The sequence below is a fragment of the Phoenix dactylifera genome, chromosome 16 (genome assembly GCF_051530095.1).
Source record: "Phoenix dactylifera cultivar Ajwa chromosome 16, Ajwa_hap1_PhDact_Kaust_v1.1, whole genome shotgun sequence".
Lineage (NCBI taxonomy): Eukaryota > Viridiplantae > Streptophyta > Magnoliopsida > Arecales > Arecaceae > Phoenix > Phoenix dactylifera.
In genome coordinates, this window is record NC_143205.1 from 12952093 (window position 1) to 12974499 (window position 22407).

Consider the following 22407-nt stretch of genomic DNA (forward strand, 5'->3'; position numbering starts at 1 on the left):
GATGATCTTGTAAAAGCTTGCTGATCAGATGAGAACAATCACAGACCTATGATCATAAATGGAAATGGTCTGTCCAATGGGTAGCAGAACATTTTGAAAGCCATGATAAGCTGCTTTTTCATATCTCAAAAATTTCTCCTAAAGGAACACATCATGGCTCCAAACAAATTGTAATGCTCCTATGAGGGCATCTGGTGTAGAATTATCATCCCAAGATCAAAGGTGATGTGACGGAGGTGATGAGGTCATCATGTTTGGTTGGACCATCGTAATACTATATAGCAATAATCTCAAATCACCCCCACACCTTAAATCACCGCCCAACCTAGTGATAGGATACCCGTCCTTACGATTGGATATCCAAGATCACTCCAAGGCAATAATCTTGAGCTGCAATTTAAAAACAAAAAAATTTAGTAAAAAAAAAATTAGTATATTAATATATCATTAATATATAATATTATATTAATATTATATATATTGTATTTATGATATGAATTATATTATAATATATTATTAATCATATTATTATTTAAAATAAAATTTAAATGATAATAGAAATACATCATTATGCTGAAATCATTTAATATAATACTTCTATTTACATTATTTTTCTAATCAAAATAAATATTAGTATTAAAAATAATATATTATAAGTATAGATAAAAATAATAAATCTATAATAACAATTAATATATCTTTATCTGATTAAAATTTATAGAATTAATAAATATATTTTTATGCAATATATTACCATTTTATTATAATATATTTTATATGATTAATAAATATATCTTTATAAAATATATCAAAGATAATTTTTGTATTATATGGTTGGTAATCTTGAAATACCAAATAGAGTACATGTGGATAGACAGAGATCTTTATTTATTGGAACATACTATACCAAACAAGGTGACCATAGATCACTTTGGGATAAACACCACCAATGATCTAAGATCGCCTTGGTAATCTTATTTGAGTCACCAAACATCAACTATAGGTTCCTAAAGATGCAATACAGATATAAGCTATATTTCAACCCTCCAAGGGGCTCATTCCCATTTCCTAAATTGATTGGCAAAGTTGGGCATCAGGAGTATCGATAATTAATTAGTCACCATGGTTTGAATCTTAAATAGACACATGAAGAACCTCAGTTGATTGCGATTGCGACTTCACAGCCTTGATACCCTAAACTTTCGCTTAAGCACAGGCCGAACGTATTCGTGGTATCCATCGGGCACAACTGAGTCATTCAGTGGGTCCTTCCAAGCCTCTTCCTCGAGCTTCGGATAGACATTTCCATCATAGCGACCAAGAACAGACCCCAAGTAGTGATCAGTGTAGTTGAATGCATCAACAAGTGCAACAGCATTAGGACGGATCTGCAAGGCACCATCACAAGGTATTTAATATATAACTCAAGGAAAATTTCACGAACAATTTGGTAGACTGCTGCAAAATTACAAAGCTGACCTGGGAATATAGAGACCGAAGCTGATCATTTGCTAGAGAACCTTGCCTTGGTGTGATGCACCCAGTCACAAGGAAATCACCAAGGTGCTTGTGAAGCACAGAGAGTGCATAGATGTTGCAGAGAATCTGTAGTTGTTCTTTAACTCCACGTCCTGGTATGTCTTGTTGCACCTTCTCGATGAACCTGAAAAAGACAGCCATGAAATAACATGCAGATATTTGGCTCACTTTCTTTTTTGAATTAGAAAGAACGGGATGGGGGATGAAAGACAGAGAAAGGGATCGGGGGGCTTTATGATTGGAGAAAAGGAAGGAGCATAGTTGATGCGTCACTGGGTCAATGGGAACAAGATTCTAATTTATCATCAATCCAATCACCATTCACGTTTTTTTCTTTTTTTATCAATGAATAGATCTCTTTATTTGTACGGCTTAGATGTCTCGTAATTCTCAAAAAAGTGATTCGAAAAAGTGACAGAAGAACTAGTGGAGGCAAGCAACAGTTTTCTCTAATGCTTGAGCTCCCAGTTTGGTGGTGCTTGCTAGCACTAAATATAGAACTAAAGCCTGAGCGACTAGATCACTGGGGCTTTTGAGGGCCCCTGTGATCACATCATGTCCACCTTAGACTCAAGTATGATCTAACTGAAAAACGTTATTCCACACTATATATATACTGTGTATCAAGTCCTTGGAAGAATGGAGGAAAAACTTACTTTGATACAACAATCAACTGGCAGTGAGCAACTGCAGCTTCCACTAAATCAGCAGACAGTTCAGAAAAACCTGCATATACTAGATGACATCAGTAGAAGAATGTGAAAGGGTAGCATGGACAACTTGAAAATGAAGGGCCACGGAGCTACTTCATGCACTCATAATTGGAATTTTTCTTTTGTATATCAAAGTCAAGACACTGGGGAAAGAAGGAAACAAGCTATTTAGGTTAAAATCTAGTTAACCCTTTGTCTTTCTAGATTTTCCCACCCTTTATCAACCAAGTTCACCGGAAATTTCTGGGAACACCACATGCATGTCTGATAAACAAAACCCAATACACCAATATTCACACTAAGGCCTATATGATGGCATAAAATATTAGAGAGAACTAATTCAAAAGTAGATTTGACCAGAAAATTAAAAGCATAGAAAAGGTAATGACCTTCTTCTGGGCTCGGTGCCTTGCTGATATTTTGGGCACAATTTACAGCCAGCCTAACAGCTCTAGCTTCAAATGCTTCCAATATGACCGAAGGCTTCAGCCAGTCCTCAGCTGCACAACAAGACAGTCGGATCAAAATGTTAAGAAAGGCTATTGGATGCAACTCAAGGAATAATAAAACAAAAGCTGGAAAATAAGGTAGTCATCTAGAATGTAAAAGTAAGAAAAGTTTCACAATCAATCGATTTCTCCAACTCCCAATGCACTAAAATTTACTATGGATTCTAGAAATTCTTAGTCTGAAGTATAGCAGAATAAGTAACATGCTGCAATAAGATGTACCTCCACAAACATCACATTTGTACTGCATTAGGTGTTGGGCTCTCCCCATATATGCTGTGGTCCCTACAGGCTGTTTTCCTGACCCAAGCTGAGAAACAGTCTTCATAAGAAACCTTGCAACCTACAAATCATCAAAAGGATCAGATTCGGATTGCATTGGCTGAAAGCCAAAGAGAAAGCATGACTTGTAAACCAACAATTTTGTTCTAGCTAGAAGCTCTTACAAAGAAACAGGGGGGCTACTCATCGATAATCTTCTATTGACTCAATTGCATAGCATTCTTATAAAGGAGGTAGCCCACATGTGGAGTTATCAGACAAAAATGGGGCATATTGTCATTAAAATCGCATGATTCATGATCTAAATCTTCCAATCGAAAACAAAATGGCCATAAATTATCTGGCTCTCATCCTTCTATCAGGAATCTTTAGTACCATGAGATCCAGATTCATATTATAACTTGTCAATAGTTCGGATCATAAGATCCAACTTTTATGCTCATGTTATTTACATATTTGACCATGCAGAAGTCCATTTTCAATAATTGACTACATGGATTTAGAATTGTTTATTTATCACTAATAAGCCTCAAACCTCAAGCATGTAAAATTAGCAAGGTGTTAAAAGTTCTTAACTTCTAAAAGTAAAAAAAGGGAGTTCATAGAATTAATCAAGAGGAAGATTTTCATAATTCTGCCCATTTGTTAAAATCTGCTTTTTAAAATTAAAATTCCACCTAAAAGAATAACTAAATCAATGGGTTGTTAAAAATATATTAAATAATTAGGTGTGTTGTTTGTTTCATTAGACATGATATACTCGGGCATATGATGCCAGAAACTAGATTTCTTATATGCATGACCTTTTATTCTTAATTCATCTAACAATTGTCTCATTCATGGATTCAAAAACTGCCGGAACGGGACAATGCAACCGGCACCGTACCATTCGACGCACCATTCGATGCTAAACCGAGACTGATACAAGTGCTAGGATGCCAACGCCTTGTATATCAATACATACGGGTCATACTAGTGCAAACCAACAGTTTTTTCATTTTCTTTGAAGATGTTAGTTTTGGTGCGTATTATCAGTGTCAGTACCATACGTTCTCAATGAAAACAATGGTATGGGACTGCATACCAGTATTTAAAACCTCAGTCTCATTTTTAGTTTTCACATTTATTTTGTATTCCAAAAACTTTTCAAAAGAAATCATAAAAGATCTTATGACCAGTGATTCAATCTACAATTTACTTCGACCTGACCTCTTTATGACTCTGAACCAAATTCTGCCAACGTAATGAGGTGCTCCTCATATAATTTAACTGAATAGTAGTAGACCTGGATTATCCAGGAATGACTCCATGTAATTTATGACTATTTTGGAAAAATATATAGTATCAAAGTATCTGTTGGTGAAACAATTATGCTACTTAAAAAACTTAATAACCCCATCACTAATAACCTGTTTTCCTTTTTCATTAAGTTGCACGTCTTCAACAGTACAAGATCAACCTCCCTGAGCGCATAATATTGTGATATCAAGGTTTTAAGTATCAGGTGCTAGTGGGAGTGCCAGTTACTAGCCATCAAGGAATGTGTCCAGCCATGCCACAAAAAAATATTAAAAAAGACTCAGAAATTTTGAAAAGCCTTTTAAATTTAAAATTAAAAAATAGTGGGTGTCATCCCAACTTTGCAGCAATAGCAGTACTAGCTCAGCAGGATATGTGTTAAACAGGCCCACACCAGCACAGGCCACTAGGAGCAAACTTGATTAGTCTTTTAATAAGATAATCAATTGATTGATCTATTACATCTAAAATGGATATTCTATACCATTATTTCAGAGGATCAACTCTTTATGTAGCATAAAATTTAGAACATTGATCTTTACCCCATAGACTTACCGCATCCTTCTCCTTTGTCTTTTGTGGTTATCAGAGAAAGATAAAATCAGAAAGTCTAGGGTTGAGAATTTTAGCTGATTTTATTACCTTATAATAATCATGTAACCTTTTAAACAAAGTAAAGAAATCATATTGAGTAGAATTATTCAAACATGAAATATCTAATAGAAAATGAGATAGTATATTGACCTGCAAAAGTAAAACAACATTATCTCCTTCATAAGTGCATGCAGGAACATATACAGCAAACAACTCAGGAAGCCCACTGCTACAGAGATAGCCATGGCCACCACATAGCTTTCGGCATTCTTCAATGCCATCCTGTGATTAAAAAGAGAATGTTAACATACATATCTAGGTCCAAAAAATACATGGAACCAGAGAGAAATTAAGCAGATAAATAGGGTACAGATAGTAGAGCATGAACGATAATAAGCGAAGCCGTTCTAACTTCATCAAGTGAGCATATGATTAGACTTTGACAGAAGATGTGACTATAGAAATTTCTGTTTTTATTTGGTTTTCTAACTTAGAGATAATAAAGTTTTTATATGCAACTTAGACTTCTTTCCACTTCACCAAAACTTTTTCAAACTCTACAGGAACCACATTTGTAGAACTTAGTCCCTGTTGTGTGAGCAACTCAAGCCCTTATGCTAATAGATTGACAACAGACAGGTGTTTTATATCTCATGACAAGCTCCTGTCTTGTTAAATGTTGCCATAGCCAAGAATGCAATGTCATTTGATAGAGTCTTGACATCAAGTTGACCATGTGAAAAAAAATTAAACTTTGATGGACAATGTCTATCCATAGTTGAACCCTTTATGCCATCATCATTCACCAGTCTGTGGTTGACCCATATCTGATTTTCAAGTATTTCAACAGAAAAATTCTTTGAATTGTCATCATTGATCAACTTGATCTATGTATGCAATACCAACTATAATTGATGAGGTGATATGTCACTTAAGCTAGAAATAAGCATGCACACGTGCACCTGCACATGCACACGACAGACCCATGACAGAAGGTAATTGTAACCTCCCAATTCTTGGACCTTGCAGAATGTTCATAGAAAACTTACACTTACATACTTGTTTTTCCTTGATATTTATATATTTAACTTAATTAATTGAATGGCATCCATAGATCTGTTTGTCAGAAGGTGCTTCATTCTTGAGCCAAGGCCATTCACTTTCCTTTTGCTTTCTCTCAAACAAATTAGGTAGAGGTAGCTTATCTAATTCTTAACACACAAATCCACAAGATATGACAGTACTAAGCTCACTGATGAAGTGATAAATCTGAGATATATTATCAGTCGGTGTTGTTTTGCACTTTTGCTTTTGGTGATGGTGGACATCTTTCTCCACCATACTATTACACTTAAAGACGAATCAGTCAAGTGGAGCTTGTGAATCCAAAGCAGGTATTCTGAAGATTATGAACTCTGTGTGATACATGGATTAACATAACTCAGTGTTGGAGGTCAGCTTGTTAGGATTATAGTTTATAGTATATATTCAGCACAGTGTGATGGTCACATTCCACTTCAAGAAAGGACAAAACAATCTAACCATAGATCTGATGCACAATTGACAGTTCAAGGGTTTTTTTTTTTTTTTTTTGACAGAACAGAAGATGACAGTACAACCATCTATCCATCCATCATAAGCTGATCCAAAACAAAATATTTTCTATGTCACACAATTCACATTCAATTATAGGCCCTTGACTTGTGGGCTATCTAGCTGCAAATATCACCCTATGGATTACAATTTATCTCACACATTAGAGACTTTACAGAACATTCAAAATGCATGTAAGAGGCCCTTTTATTATTGTTTGAGTTTTTGAAGATAGAGGCAGAGGGTGAGCCTTGATACAATGGTAAGGTTGCTCCATTGTGACTTCGAAACTTTGAAATAGTCTCTCCGCACATGGGGGTAATGCAGCATACTTCTAACCCTCCCCAGACCCGGGGATGGTAGGAGCCTCGTGCACTAGGCCACCCTTTTTTTTCAAAGACAGAGGAAGAAATATTTTTTTTATTTTTCATTTCATCCATCTACGTGAATTGACCAGTAATATGAGTGGAACCTAACTATGAGCTTAGGGTTGGAAAAAGATGAAAAGTATAACCAAGATTGATCCAACATATATAGAACCTGAATTAAGATATCACATATCAAATTGAGACTATTGACGCAACTGGCTGGAATAAATAGACAACGCTTTTAAGGAGATTAGGTCAACATTTTCAACCATGACCAGGCTAATGAAGAATTATGATGATTTGATTGGATAACCAATTAAATAACTCATGGTCAAACATGCCATCATAAAATATTCTAAGGTCCAATAAGTGAGAACCAAGGTTTCCAAACTCCAAATAATCCAATAAATTAATTTCCATCATAATAAACAATATATATTAATAACACATTTATTGCAAAAAATTATAGCGAATTTATGTATTTGAAAGAGGGTTGGTTTTTCTTTTAAAGAAAAGAAAAAAATGATTTACCCACATATGTTTGAAAACCTGAAGAATTTTAAAAATTTATATGATTTACCATAACTATCAACTGCATCTGGTCCCACAGTAACAAATAACTAGGTCATCATAGTACTTGCACATTACACTACATATTGAACACAATTTAAGAAGGCTTTCGAAAGTCATGGGGTTTTTTGGTTTTCAAATAGTTTTGGTTCTTTGCACAGTTGGGAATGCTAACTAACAGCAGCTAATGATACCAAGTTCATGGAAAAAGATTATATGATTGCATGAAGATTCAATGGACTTACATAAATTACATATTAGGAAAATAAAGCTGATACAGGTTGCTCAATCAACAAAACATGCCAAAAATAACCCTCGGAGTGCAGACAAAGATTTGCTATACCAGTCAACACCACACCGTACCGGGCATACCATATTGTATTGGCACCAAACTAGTATATTGTACCATACCAACACTCGATACACCGAGTTATATCGTACCGAACTACATACTGACACTATAATAGAATGGTACCAGTATGAGATCCAGTTCTGAGATGCTGAACCTTGGTTCCAACTATATGGGTTGAATAGAAATTGAATGAATTTTATTGGCCTAACATAGACTAGATTATACTAGATTATAAAGTTATCTTCATATCCTTATAGCTAGATTGCTAAGCATAAGTCATAAACAAATTTATTTCTTTATAAAGAGAATATTTGGTTGGCCTTCATAAGTCACTCTAACATATGGAAAAATATATTTAATCAACTGATTATCCTGCAAACCTTGAGGCCAGTCAGTCAAAGCAGCCATGTGCAAAGGGCTAGTACATTTCCACATATAATAAATGTTCTTACAATTTAAAGCAAGATCAGAAACTCATAGATTAATTAATGATGTAAATTAAAAATGATTCTGGCATAACCTTGAGAGGTTTTGATAGTGAAACTGCAAAAAGGGCAGGAATCAAAGCAGCAAAAATGTCAACTACATGTAGTAGATTAGTTACGCACAGCTGTAGCAGAGGTTGTCAAAGATTTCAAACCAGCAGTGCATGCATGTGCCTCGGGCAATGTCGAAAAATCATTAGCTTGCAGTCTCTGAGTGACATCTGCATATAGCCATTTCAACCACTCACCCACAAATCTAAAAGCATAAGCTGAAGCCAGCAATGGGAAGAGCCTGCTTTGCTGGGTTTTGTAATCAATAACCTGAAATAAAGAAAGTCACGGTAGAAAACGCCAAGTATTTAGAAAGTTAATGCAGATTAGCAAACAACAACATTAAGTTCCATCTCTTAGTAGTTAAAATTGGTAAATGGAAAAAAATACCACTCAGCAACCAAAAAAGCTAACGACAATTAAATAGATTAGATCCAAATTTTCCTTTCTTGGCCTTATTGATTGCATCAGAGTTACTTGCACATTCATCTGATTCATCTTCTCCGTTATAACTTGTCTATTGAAAGATGAAGTAGTATTAACTACACAAATGTGTATTTATGCTTAAGTGCCTTGCATAACCTTGTACCTATTTACTTAAAGCAAACATTTACACTCATAAAGATTATTTCTGCTTATTCTAAATTAAAGTAACTCCAAGGCCATTCATTTAGATCAAGTTCTCATAAACCAGAGAGGATGAGCATGAACTAGTGCATTCAAGCTTATGTGCCAGGGCTTATTTTATAACCAAACCAGACATCTAGCTTTGTTAGCTTGTTTTAGTCTCTAGAGAGGCCCATGGCTTTGGAGGCAGGCTCTATTGTTTGCTTTCAGAACATGCTGTAAAGATGAATTGTCCTCACTCCTCAACATGCTATGTGCAGACAAGTGTGTAAATTTCAGAATAAAAGGAGAACTCAAATGAATTTCAGCTCACTTCTCCTGCTACCGCTTTCTCCTTTTTAGTCCACTTTTTATTATCTTTTGCTTCTATTAAGACCCAAGATATTTCTTCAGTATATATCCTGAACCATAACTAAACCTCCTTCCTCCCCCACCCCCTTCCCCACCTCTTCCTTTCCCTTTATGTTGCAAATCTTCCTCTTTTTGTTCTTCCTTTCTATAACCATTAGTTTACAAACATTATTTAGCAATTTAATATTCTTCTACATCAGATTTGATCAAGGTTTGTCATCTCAGTACCGGACCCCGTACTAGTACTATTCTATTACAATATTGGTACGTGGTACGATATGAGACGATGAGACATACTAAGAGTCGGTACGGTATGAGACTGCGTACCAGTTCGGTATTAGTACGGTATGATGAATCTTGGATTTGATAATAGATGTGAGCAAAACTTAATTGCATCTTGCAAGACTAGTAAGAAACCTCCCATCTATTTCTTAAATTAGATCTTCATATAATTCTCAATAAATTCAAACCAAGAGAAGTTAAATGTCTTCAGATCCTTCTATCTTTTCTCAGGAGGAAAAAACCAGTGACTAAAAATCTACCTAAAAATGAACCTCCATAGAATCATGACCTAGCAATCATGTCTCTAATTCATAGCCTACAATCCTTGAAGAGCCCTAGATCTCTTTTCAAAGCCTCCTGTGACCTGAGATACCATATGGTAGGTTCTAGATAGAAAAATCTTTTGCGAGAAACCAGTTCTTCCTTGTGTTAACTTACTTTCTTCTCTATCCTCAAAAGGCCAGCTGCAGCAATCAACTCACCATGTCATGACACGTTGGTGCCTTAACAAAGCAAGGGAACACAAATAATATAAAAACAACTAAAAGAAGTTTGATATACAGTGAATCTGAAATATTATTGGCAAAGAGCATCCTCAGGCTGCTAGCTTTAATTTTTGAGAGATAAAGGCCTTCCAAGTTTTCTTATAAGTAGTTACAACCATTTTCAGAAATGCCTGAAATCAATTCAATGGGCTCTATCCTTCAAGGTCAAGAAATTCACCTGTCCTAAGAAAAAGAAGGTATACTGAACATTTTACATCAATTTAAGTTCTGGTTTAATTCAACTTTAAGGAGCTAGTAATACTATAAATTTTGCTTTTATAAAATTTTGAAGCCTTCTGTAGCTCTAATGTAGGATTTATTTTTGAAGATCATGTAAGGGGTGTGACTGCAAATCCGAAAAAAATACTCCTCTCAACAAACCTTATGGGAAGTATAACTTTATTTACAATCAGTTACAATTTATTCAAAAGAGAAATTTGATTGGAGATGGTTTTTGTTTGAAATTCTGGACATGTTAAAAGATATAGTGGTCTGATGCAGTGATAGTTTGCACATTTCTTTATGATTCAGTAAGTTTGCCCTGATCTGATAATGATTGCAAAGGGATATAATATAAAGTAAAGAAAGGCATAAGACTCATTAGATAAATTGCAAATCAATGAGAACCAATGATAAAGGCATTTATGGTTACTCTGCAGTGCTTTTCCATATCAGTGCTTGGCCTAGAACATGCCTGAACCTACAAATCATTCCTTTACAATTAAGGGTTTTTAGGTATATCCATCATAATCAAAATGTAATTATAATAAACTCTGGTCCAACCTGTAAGTAAAAGGATGCTCCCTGCGATGCACAACTTCCGACACACAATACTTCTCTTCTAGGCATTCTTTTTTCTACTATTAACTTCTTTCTTTGGCATAGGTTATGAGGACTACGTAACTGAGTTCTTTACAATTTTACAATTTTGTAAGTCATGTCTCCTGAAAAGCAGGATTTGAGAATTGCTGCCAGAGCTTTCCAGCAGGAAGAGCCAATTATCTTCCATAATTCATTTGAAAATTTTCATTTTCAGTGAATTTAATGTGCTAGAAACTTCCCAAGAAACAAACAATCAGATTCTATGGGATGTCATAATTTCTCAGGTACGCAGCCAAATTCTAGTCAAAGCAAAATGAGTGTTTGAGACACAAAATTTTATCTAGAATATTTCAAGAGGAGAGGAGAGAAGCAATTCCTTTCCTAGGAAATATGAGAATAAAGAAGTGGACACATTCAAAAAGACAACTACCAAAAGTCAAATTAGATTCATATAACTACATCCATAAACTTCATTATAATATTAATAAAGCATTAACTTGTAGGTAAAATTCCAGGGAGTTAATACCTGAGTCTCAGGACCACCATCCTGTGAGCCAAACTGCCTGCGGACAGCACTATATCTTATGGCAATACAGACAGCTCGAGACAATGCTTTAGAAGCATCTGACACAATGGTCTGGCGGACATACACCATCGTCCCATAAACTAGCTGCCTTGGAACATCAGATACAATATACTTTCCCTCCCTTGTAACCTGTGAAACCCTGCAGCATTTGTTGAAAATTTAAACATTTAAATTTGAATAGCTATCCATGGCATTTGCAATTATAGAGCAGTGGACAGTTATAGTTCAGTAAAATACTTCAACAGAAGTAGAAAGGGAGAAGATCTGCATGAGGCTTTTCTTCGGCATCACAACATTATACAAATTACAATAATGCCAATGATCACCTTCTACAGGATAATACTTGCAAGATAGGTACAATACCACTGGTCAGTGCACTTCACACTTCACAGTATATATGCAGGTTGATGGAGCCCAAAAACAAAGAGGGCATCCTTAGGGATTTCTCTTGGATTTAGTTTTAGTTTTCAATATGTTGTATTTTTCTTCTCTATTTAACTTTTATGGGTCTTAATGAGTGTATGGCTGAGATCAAATGATCTCAAAGCCATACTAGATGATTAGATGAGCCAATGACATGGCATGACTTGATAATAAAAGTTGCATCAGCCATTAAGAGGTTAGTAGAAAAATAAATACCGTAGCAATTACTATTTAGGCCAAGCTACGCCGTCTCGGTACTAGTGCCACACTATCACGGTGTCAGTACGGTATGGAGCTGGTTGGGTGTACCGAGTGTCGGTACGGCCCCTACTATGTACCAGTACCAGTTTACGTCTCATACCGTCCAATTTGGTACAGTATGGCGTACCATAATCTTGTTCATATGGTAACCAACGTTATCAAGGGCATTTTAGTAAGTACAAAATTCAAGTTAGGATTTTCTTTCTTTCTTTAGATTTTTTTTTTTTTGGTACATCAGCGGCTCACACCTGACGAGTGTGAAGATGGCCAACAAAATCAGAAAACAAAATGCTGCGCAAAGGCGTAGGCACAACCTCGTGGTCTATCCAAAAAAAACCTCCTGAGTGATGAACTGCGAAGGAAGCAACCCAATCTGCAGCACCGTTCACCTCCCGATTTTCTTTCTTTAGATATGGGATGTAACCTAATCAGCTTTATGCAAAATATGAATAGATGCATGAAGTTTTTGGTTCTTTTTACTTATTGTGCTGCGGTTCCACAAAGGAGGTGTGAGGCCTCCAAACTCTAGATCCCTGAGTACTATTGTTTCCATTCCCTTTACCTTCCTCTTCTTTCATTTTTTTCTGAGATGTAACCCACCTTTCTTCTCATCATTTTGATCAAAGGTATGTTTTATTTTCCATGGGCCTTTTATGTTCTTTGCATCAGATTTTTCCCAGAAAATTCCAGCAAGCTCTTGATTTCAATTGTTTAATGGCAAAAATCCTTACATACCTAGCTTAAACCCTAGAATAGCAAACCCTAGGATGGATATTAGTCATCCTTTTACCTATTTTGTTTAAAAGCATGACCCTCCCTAGTTCAGTTTTATTGAAGACTCAGGTCTCAACCTGCAACCCAGCACCTTTAGGTTCATCCCTCTCCAAAACATTAATGGATCCCCTTTTGTACACTGTCCTACATCACAGCTTACAACAAATTCAGATGCAATAACATGTTTGAAATAGCAGCATAATGTGAGATTTTGTGATGTTGGAGCGCCTAGGATGCACATGATGCTGCACGGGCCATGGGTCCTAGCCGCATGGGACGCAGATCCCGACTACACAGGTCACAAGGCATAGCTAGATCTTGATGATTAGTTATTTTCTTGTCTCGGTTAGAAAAGTTGATATTAGTTAAATCTAGAGAGTTTTGATTTTTGTACATTTTCTTTTTGAGAACTTTTGATGCTATTAGAAAAGTTAGCAGTTAGGATTATTTGAGTTAAAATAGAACTTGGCATCCCGCATTGGAAAGTTAAAAAAAAAGAGTCCTTTTGTACTACTTATAAATACGCCCCCCCTCCACCACCACCCCCCCCCCCCGCCCCGCGGCTGAAGCTCCTCTTGTAATCATACTTGAGATACTTAAATTATTGATTAGTAGGAATTCTCTCATGAAAATTGTTCCTATCTTGTCTCTATTCTTTCTCTCCTCTCTTTTGGTGGATTTCTAGGATTTGCGAGTGAGCGTGTGAGAGCTGCAACCTGAGAGCGGCCAGCCAAGGTGTTGTTGAAACCCTTTGGATGAGAGTGTTCCGCCTCTACTCCTCTTCCAACTACTGGCTGCTCGTTCTAACACCTTATGTCATACGTGCCATAGTGGGATTGTGCCAACACACCCTTCCTCCTTCGAGTTTTCAGCCCAAGTTCAACACCTCCCCGGCATCATTCTGCATTTTCAATCCATGTAATCTTACTAAATAACTAATGGATACATAATGACAATTGATCCAAGATTTTGTTTGTATCTTTGGTAGCAGCCAAGCCTGGCTATTAGTGAAAAAGGTCAGTGCAGAAAAGAGCATAAGAATGTTGAAGCATAATACTATTGTGGTAGGAGCATGGCTTAGACCAAAAGATATGAGTAACAACTCAAATGGCATGCCTTGGTACTAAATGTTGTCTTCTCATTGCCTACTCATTATGGGAATTTAATGATTAGATGATAACTACTCTTTAAGTCAAGTCATCGTTATAACTAGTGAGATATATTACATGATGATAATGTTTCTACGGCTTCTTCAGTTTCCATTTATACAAATCAAACTTTCCATAACACCTATTATCGCTTTAGTCAGATCTCAGGCAGCAGAGGAGGCCAGATTTGCCAAGCAGCAATCTGTACTGAAATTATTCATAAAGACAAATGCCCATAGAGAAATGCCCCTCTTGCGCTCAGATTAGTCACACTTTTATATGGACACTTCTCCCACTTCTTTTTTTTTTGGTACATTCTTCTCCCACTTCTTCAAACACTAAGTTTACAACTCGATAAAAGAGTACATGCAGACAAGATTGAACAATCTATATTCCAAGTCAAACTTATAAAATCATGACTATATTATAACACCACAAAACATAAAACAAAAGGATATGGATATGTCAAAAGGCAAGAGAAGAAAAGCAAAGGCTGTACAAACCTCATCAACATTTGATTTCTTGGTATGCACACATGGTCAAATTGCAGAACACCATTATCCATTGTGTTGTATGCACCATTTCCAAATTTTGTTCCAATATCACCAATAGTAATCCCAGGAAGAGGTGAGTGATCATCCAAACTTCGTAACTGGACTATGAAACCTGGAAATAGACATTTTACTCAGACGGTGAATAAAAGAAAACAACTTGAACATTGTCTTACAAAAAAGATGTGAGAAAAATACCATGTACACCATAGTCCTTTCCTTCCGTAATCAAACGAGCATAAACAACTGCATGTGTAGAAACTTTTCCCAAACCACCAGGCCACCACTGCTCATGCAATGACGTATATGAGCATCAGAAGGTATAGCAAGAAAGTTCATTTCATGAGCAGCACAAAGTCATAAATGTGGACTAATATTAACATATCCTTTGCCACGAACCAAATATCAAACAAGCAGAGATAATTATGAAACAATACATCTTTTAGGTGCTATTGTAGTAGATAGAAAGGAAAAACACATAGAACTCCTAAAAAGATCAGTATAAGACAAAAATGGTCTGATTATTCACCTTGCTTGAAGTTAGAGTAGGACTATGAATGATAAATTCATCAGTTTTGGGATCAAATGTCGCAGTTGTTTCAAGGCCTTGGACATTCGAACCATGACCAAGTTCAGTCTGTGCATAGCAGCCAATTATTTGCATTTTATAGGCCAGTGGTAACCACTTCTTCTGCTGCTCATCAGTTCCTTGTCCTTTTATAGCTGGAACAAACATGCCCTGTAAAGAAATTCACAAAAATGCAAGTTAGCTATAAAAAGTATAGAGGATCAGCCATCAGGATATATATCCTTGCTTGTGAAAATCACAAAGATTTCTGTTTGCAAAAGCAATGGCAAATGTAAATGGATCAAAGGGTAACATATGAGTTCATGTCCAAGAAAACAAATTTAAGAAAATCCAATAGAATATAGAGGCATGTCAAACACCCTATAACAGCACGGCATTTCTCACTAGTTAAAATTGTAATCTATAAGTGAGGCCGTGGAGTTTTTCTTTTTATTTTCTCTTTAACTATTCTTAACAAAAGGTTCTATGTAAGAACCTAACCACCTAAGTACAGAAGGCTTGCGAGTCTTGAAGAACGTCAGAAGGTGGCAGCAAAATTGTAGGAGAATTAATATCTTATTCTCTTTCTCCTTCCATTTGTTTCTTGGATTTTCCTCCAATTGGGTGGAGGATTCACCTGCAATATTTCAAGGAAGCAACCTATAGAATAAAAATAGATCAGAGAATACATGCATCCATTCGGCCCAAATTATGATCTGATGAGATCTGCTATGGAGAAGACCACATGTTTAAATCAGATTACATAATAGTCCAGCAGCTCTAAAACCAGGAAAAAGAACAAAGACCAAGTAAAACTTAATGACCCCAACAAAAGAGATCTCAAGGATCATCAAATATGTTTAAACACATGGACAACCATGTCTGAGGACCTGTGCCGGGATTTTTTTAGCCTCAAATTGGTCATGAAGCAGGGAGATCTAGGGTATAAATAATGTGTCAAAGAATTCAAATAATATCTTTCTAGAGATCCTAGATCATTACAAATGGTATCAAAGCAAATCCGACCCATGACCTATGCGAACGAGGGGATACTGCAATCTAGACCCTTTTGGGCCTCGTAGCAGCTTGATCATGGTGTTTGTAATATGAGTTAGATACTTAGCTTGACAACGTCACCAAGGCTTAAATGTGAAAGTAAGTCAAGACCCATGGAGGTGTATATTTATTCCTATATTGGTTGTGCGCTGGTGAGATCTTGGATACTTATATAGCACCAAAAAACTTAAATAATACCTTCTAGCTAACCTTTTTTGTGAGGCCCTTGGTCATTACATCATATGACCAGCAAATATGGTTGAAAGTAAAACAACCTCGACAAAGAGAGTACAATCAAACATATCCAAAACTTTCTAAGAACAAACATCTAGGGAGAAATGGCTGCCAACAAGATAATACTTCAAAAGATTCCACAAACTTTTGTGTTTAACTTTACGATAACTAATAATCTCTATCCAATATAGATAGAGTCAACGTAGTGGATTAACATAAGTCATCTGACAGAGCCTAATACAATCTGCAACCAGTTCTTAACCAAACCAACCCTTTGAACTATTAGTAAAGTTCTGGCAGAAGTAAATTTAAGCAAGAGGGTTTGCCATGTAAGCCTGGAAAGTGGGTGCAAAATTGAGATGCACGCCTAATTGGTTGCAAAAGTCAAGCTCATGTGATCCAGAAGTAGCCTTCCAATATTTACCTACACTTGGATAGAAGAATCAAGAAATTGAATCTTCTAATCATACTTGATGGCATAGAAAAGCAAATGTTAGATTGATTATTATGCCATAAACAAGCATTTCTTTCTCATCCATAAAGCTCGTAATACATTGTTCGGTTATGACATTGTCACATGTGTCCCCGATTCAAGAAACATTACAAGAGCCACCATTGTTATGAGCCATCATAGACATCAAGAATACAAAAAGAGCTCCAGAGAGGATGTTCTGGTGCCTATGACTATAAAACAAAAAGAAGAAATAAACCAACAAACATTTTGCAAAACTTCAAAATAGTTTGTTTTAGTGGTATTCCACTTTCCTTACCATGTTGCACCCAAAGGGTTAAAAAAATATCACAAGAGCTCTCTTAATTTAAGAATATATAGACTAAGATTTTTCCTTACAGGAGGAAAAGGTGAGTTACTGAAAAGCACAAAAACAATAGAAAGTTAGATTCAATTTGTTGGAAAAAAGTAAAGTCATTCATTGTCATCTTGCTTTCTCAGAACTTATAGGTTCTCTAGGTCCATCACCATGACTTGAATTGTGATGCAATGACATCTCCAAATCATATCATGTACTTAAAGATGACAAATATCTCATAGACTCAAAGTTATCAGACAGAGTATAATAGCAAATTACAGTGTAAGGTGATTGTTCTTCAAAGCATATCAATTATCTAACAAAATATCCTGATAATAGCAGACTATTTTAAATGGCCATAGTAGCATCAACTTTCGCAAAATTAACCATTGTAAGAATATGTCTTAACTCTTAAGTCTTAGCTCTAATAGTATCAAAATTCAGTCATCTGTCAGGATATTTAGTCACTGTAAGTGTTTTGCAGTATAATCCACAATATACAGTTAACAAAGCATAGAGGTCCATACCCAATGCAGATCCACATAAGAAGGTTCATCCACAAAGACTCTTAACATTGATGCCTCTTCTTCTGTTACAACAAAGCATTGCAATTAAAAAAAGGGTTAAAAGTGTCCTCTAACAAAATACTTGACCGATACACTTGAGTTATGGAAATAAAAGGTTTTCAAACCACTGTTCCATAAACATAGAAGTTCTAAATGACACAAGAAAACATCACAGAAAAGTTACTTGGTGTAAATGTGTATACACAGAAATATAAGAAAACAATATAAAAATCCTCTTAAATTGCAGGAAAAAATATTAAAGCAACCCAAGCCTGCTAGTACATCCGTGAATTCACTAGAAGCTAGTTCCTCTCCATCAACAAGCGGGTCGTCAACTAGGCCTCTAATCTAAGTGAACGGTGTTGCCGATGTTTCTTCCGCGAAATGCTACGTCTGTCTTGCTTTTAGTTCTCATCCAGAAGTCAGATTTTGACAATCTTGTGTTGCCTTAGAAGAAATATAATTGGATTAGATGTGCAGATACAGGAACTGCCATTTTTGAAATGCTTTCGTGATAGTACTGAAGATGGTTGACCAAAGTCAAACACTATCTCATCCTTGAGCGACTAAAGAGTTTTATAGGCTTAAAGGGACTATTCGAATACATGTAATTGAAACAGTAAACATATGATATTATAGCCTAGTTACCTTGTATCATAAATAGTTACAACTACAAAAAATATCCAATAATCCAACTAAAGGCTATTATAATCTATAGTATATATTACTATTGTTCAAGAAGAAGATGGTGGCAATGATGATGAAGTAAAAGGAAACGAGAGGGGAAAAAGTAATGCACTACCATAAGAAAGCTTTATACTAAAATGATAACAGAATCATACTGAAAGTTTATGTAAGAAACTAAATTTTGTGTTTCAACTTTCAACCATATAAGTTTATACTCAGATAGTAAAAGAATAGATGTTACATGTATAAAAAGTTTTAGCAAAACAACTAATCAAATGGTTAAGCTGATTAAAACAACCACTTAATTTAAACTAGCACCACTTAAATGGTTAAGCACCAAACAACTATTTAAGCAGTCACTGTAAAATTTATGTGACTGTTTCAAAAGCCTTTGTCATCTGTCTGCAACATGTAGATGATTATCGACATAAATTTTCTAAACAAACCATAAGTGAGTTATGTTTTAAATGTAATTACATGTAATTACATATAATCAACTGTACCAGAAAATTAATTACAGAAAAGGGGAAGAAGGAAATGTTAGTGGAGGGTTCAAAGATCCGGTGGCACGAGTCATATTTTATATATCTCTGAAGAAAAATATTCTAAAAAAACTATCTGGTGGACATTTCCTAGAAGCAAGCTGAACTAAGATAAGCAAGATAAATAAGAAGCTCACAACCCACTAAACAGTTAATGAGAAGGTACCAGTTAATAATGATCTTAAACATAAAATCAAGCAAGCCAGGTAATGTAAATTTATTAAGCTGCTAATTCCATGCGGATGTAACATACTAAGAATGGTTTCCTATTTGAAAGGTCAAATGGCAATAAGTCTGCTGGTTTTGTATTAGTTGAAGTTCTATGCATTTTTTATTGATGTCATTTTTTTGTCGCTCACTAAATATCTTATTACTTGAGTGCAAAAGGTTTTATGGCTTTGAAATATCATCTTTGCAATCTTTGTTTTATTATTTTTTTCCCTCGGTACCCATTTTGCAATCACAAGCATACAAACATCTACTTTTTCATAGCAAAAAAATTCATTCAACCTTATTGTGTTGTTTTAGCATTGAACATTACTCGCCAAAAAAAATATCTGTAAGTGAACACAGTCTAATCCCCTTACTGCCAATTCAAATTCATCTTGATCAATGGATTAACTACAAGAGCAGGAATGAAGGACTTAAACATGGGACTTCAGATAATGAAAGGATAAAGAACAAGAAAAAAGTGCCCAATTTTTTGCACCTCAACGGACTTAAATAACATCTTTTATGAACTAATGGAACATCTACTGCAAAAAACAAAAAAAAAAGGAACGGTAATAGGCAATGATCAAACCATAAATCACAAATCTGTATCCCAATAACTGTATATATCAATAATATCCCATCAATCACCCATGGGAAGCTTCATAGAAGAGGAACATATGCAACAAGCTATACAGATGGCAATTTCAGAAACACATCTTAAGAATTTTTCAAAAATGTTCAATGCAAGTTCCTAACAATACCTTCAAAATGCTGAAACCAGTGAAAAAAAATATATATTTTTATATATACCAGTAAGATGGAGCTCGTTGATGCGCTTCCATGCATGGGCAGCTTTTCTCAGGGTGTTTTTAAACAACTCCTTCCGCGCAAGCATTGGTCTATTATCCTTGCGAAATACCTGAAGACCAAAAATAGTGCAATTTGAGCTAGATTTCACAAAAAACGGAGCCCTTTAATTCTAATTTACTTCAAAAAAAATAGACCAAAAACCTAAAAAATGTCATTTTGAAGCCCATCAAAAAGAAATAAAAATCAACTCTAAAAGCTCACACGAGTGTTTAAAGAAACATTAAAAGGAGCAAACTGAAGAATATAATTTGATTTTCTTTCTTCGTGTACACTACTATATAAAAACAATCACATCTACAACCTTTGATCTTTCGAACTAACACTAAGAAGATCACAAGCCCAAGCACCAAGATCAATCCCACATACCCAAGTCGAAATTTTATAGAGAATGCAAAAATCATTAACTTCTTCAGAAAATCAAAGAATCAATTTTATTTCAGCAAACAAAAAGGTGCATCTAAAATTTTCCAATTGAGATTCGAGAGAGAGAGAGAGAGATCACGGCATCAAATAAACAAAACCGAAGTGGGAAAAATCACAGTAAAAAAATAGCAAAAAGACAACGAGTTAAAAAAAAAAAAAAAAAAAAAAAAAAAAAAAAAACCGGTCAGAACATCATATCCGATGGGGACAGATCACTCTAAAAACTCAGGAAAACACTAGAAATCACCCCCCTCCGGCCCCCAAAAAAATAAAAAAAAAAAGAAAAGAAAAGAAAAAAGCCGATAAGGATGGGGGGACCAGACAGGATCGCTGGCAACGAGGCGGGCCATCCGATCGGCGACGTCGAGGGCGTGCTTGGAGCCGGCCCAGACGACCTTCATGGCGTCCCCATCGAACTGGGCCTTGCTCCTCTCATGCGCTAGGTGATCAACCTCCTCCATCGCCGCCAAAAGATTTCCCCTTCCAATCTCGTTTCAGCCAAAAAAAGAGGCCGACGCTCGAGTAAATCTCCCCATACCCTCTTCGATCACAATATATAGTACAACTCGAACCCCAAAGTGTTTGCAATTCTGAGAGGGTCGGAGGCCATATTACTATAATACCCTCCAAGTTCTTGTTTATAACATAAAAAGTCCATCTCAACATAACTTGGTCCACATTGTGAATTATCGAAACGTTGAGCCCAGACTATTTGATATGATCTATGTGATCAAAAATTATGGGAAGAATGATGTATATTTGATATGACTATCATCAAAGCAGAACTGTATGACTCCAGACTCGTCACAGCCGAAGGACTATATATGTTCGACATGACTGTTATCGCAACAAAGTTGCATGAAAGAGCATCACTTATACGAGATTAGTTCTAGATACAAACAGTATTTATTTTGAAGGGAACTCGGCTACGGTGATCGAATGGATTCAAAGCCAGCGCAAATATGATAACAAGCAACCACTATTTCGGGACATATACAGGTTTTCGAGAGCATATGGCTCTTTTTGGATCATTCATGTCTATTGAGAGACAAATAGTACTGTTGACTGGATTGTCTGCACAACATTCGAAAAGAATCTTTGGAGAATCACAAATCTGTTCGTTATTTCTCTGTCAGCTTCTTTTTTCTAACCTTATTGGTTGTACTCATGCATGATAAGTGTGAGTCGCCATTGTATAACAACAAAAAAAAAATGGTTTGTGTTGTATCGTGTTTACATATCTGGGGTTGCATTTTGGTTGATTGGTCTAATTAGAATTGGTTGGTAGGAAGTGGAACCATGTTTGCTCCCGGCCAACAATACAAATTGAATAAATTTGGATCAAGTTTGATCGACATTTAACTCTAATATTCATTTGGCCTATATTGGTTAAATACGATGCACTTATTCTAATCAGATCTCTCATGTTCAAACTAAAGTAGGGGTGGCCTAAAGCTCAAGGGAGCACGATTCTTGACAATTCACGAAATTATAATTTTTATTTTTGGCAAGTGCAATAAAGGTTATTATTTAATGAATTCAATCATGAAATTTGATTCTAGCCATCGTCTTTGGGCTATCCGTCGGTAAGCATATAAGAATTTTTAATTTAGCAAAGTCATTCAGTAGAGAAATATGATTTTAGTCATTGTCTCGATATATATTTGGTAAATGCCTTAAAAGCATCCAAGTTGACGATCTCATGTTTAATACA

The 22407-nt window shown here is 35.7% G+C and overlaps 1 protein-coding gene across 3 annotated transcripts; it reads right to left on the minus strand.

The window, feature by feature from the left end:
* Positions 1–867: 867 nt before the first annotated feature.
* LOC103695605 (peroxisomal acyl-coenzyme A oxidase 1-like) lies at positions 868–21487 on the minus strand. 3 transcript variants are annotated; one of them, XM_039114795.3, is made up of 14 exons: positions 21017–21487; positions 20211–20319; positions 17920–17981; positions 15255–15464; positions 14924–15011; positions 14678–14840; positions 11509–11707; positions 8428–8625; positions 5087–5218; positions 2984–3104; positions 2642–2752; positions 2196–2265; positions 1480–1663; positions 868–1388 (listed from the first exon to the last, which is right to left on the minus strand). In XM_039114795.3, the coding sequence occupies exons 1-14, from the start codon at positions 21152–21154 to the stop codon at positions 1179–1181; spliced, it is 1995 nt and encodes a 664-aa protein (XP_038970723.3). In that variant the 5' UTR covers positions 21155–21487; the 3' UTR covers positions 868–1178. The 3 variants fall into 3 exon arrangements, with proteins under 3 accessions (XP_038970723.3, XP_088568876.2, XP_088568877.2); XM_088712750.2 differs by lacking the exon at positions 21017–21487 and adding an exon at positions 20637–20768; XM_088712751.2 differs by lacking the exon at positions 21017–21487 and adding an exon at positions 20572–20750.
* Between the last annotated feature and the right edge of the window lie 920 nt (positions 21488–22407).

What these genes read in the sequence shown, in the direction of transcription:
- LOC103695605 (XM_039114795.3), bottom strand. Translation starts at nt 21,154, where the DNA reads ATGGAGGAGGTTGATCACCTAGCGCATGAGAGGAGCAAGGCCCAGTTC. An exon ending in TGACAACCTCTGCTACAGCT is followed by an intron (nt 5,219 to 8,427) that starts GTGCGTAACTAA and finishes TTTTAATCACAG; the next exon opens with GATGGCATTGAAGAATGCCG. An exon ending in GGCACCGAGCCCAGAAGAAG is followed by an intron (nt 2,266 to 2,641) that starts GTCATTACCTTT and finishes TAGTATATGCAG; the next exon opens with GTTTTTCTGAACTGTCTGCT.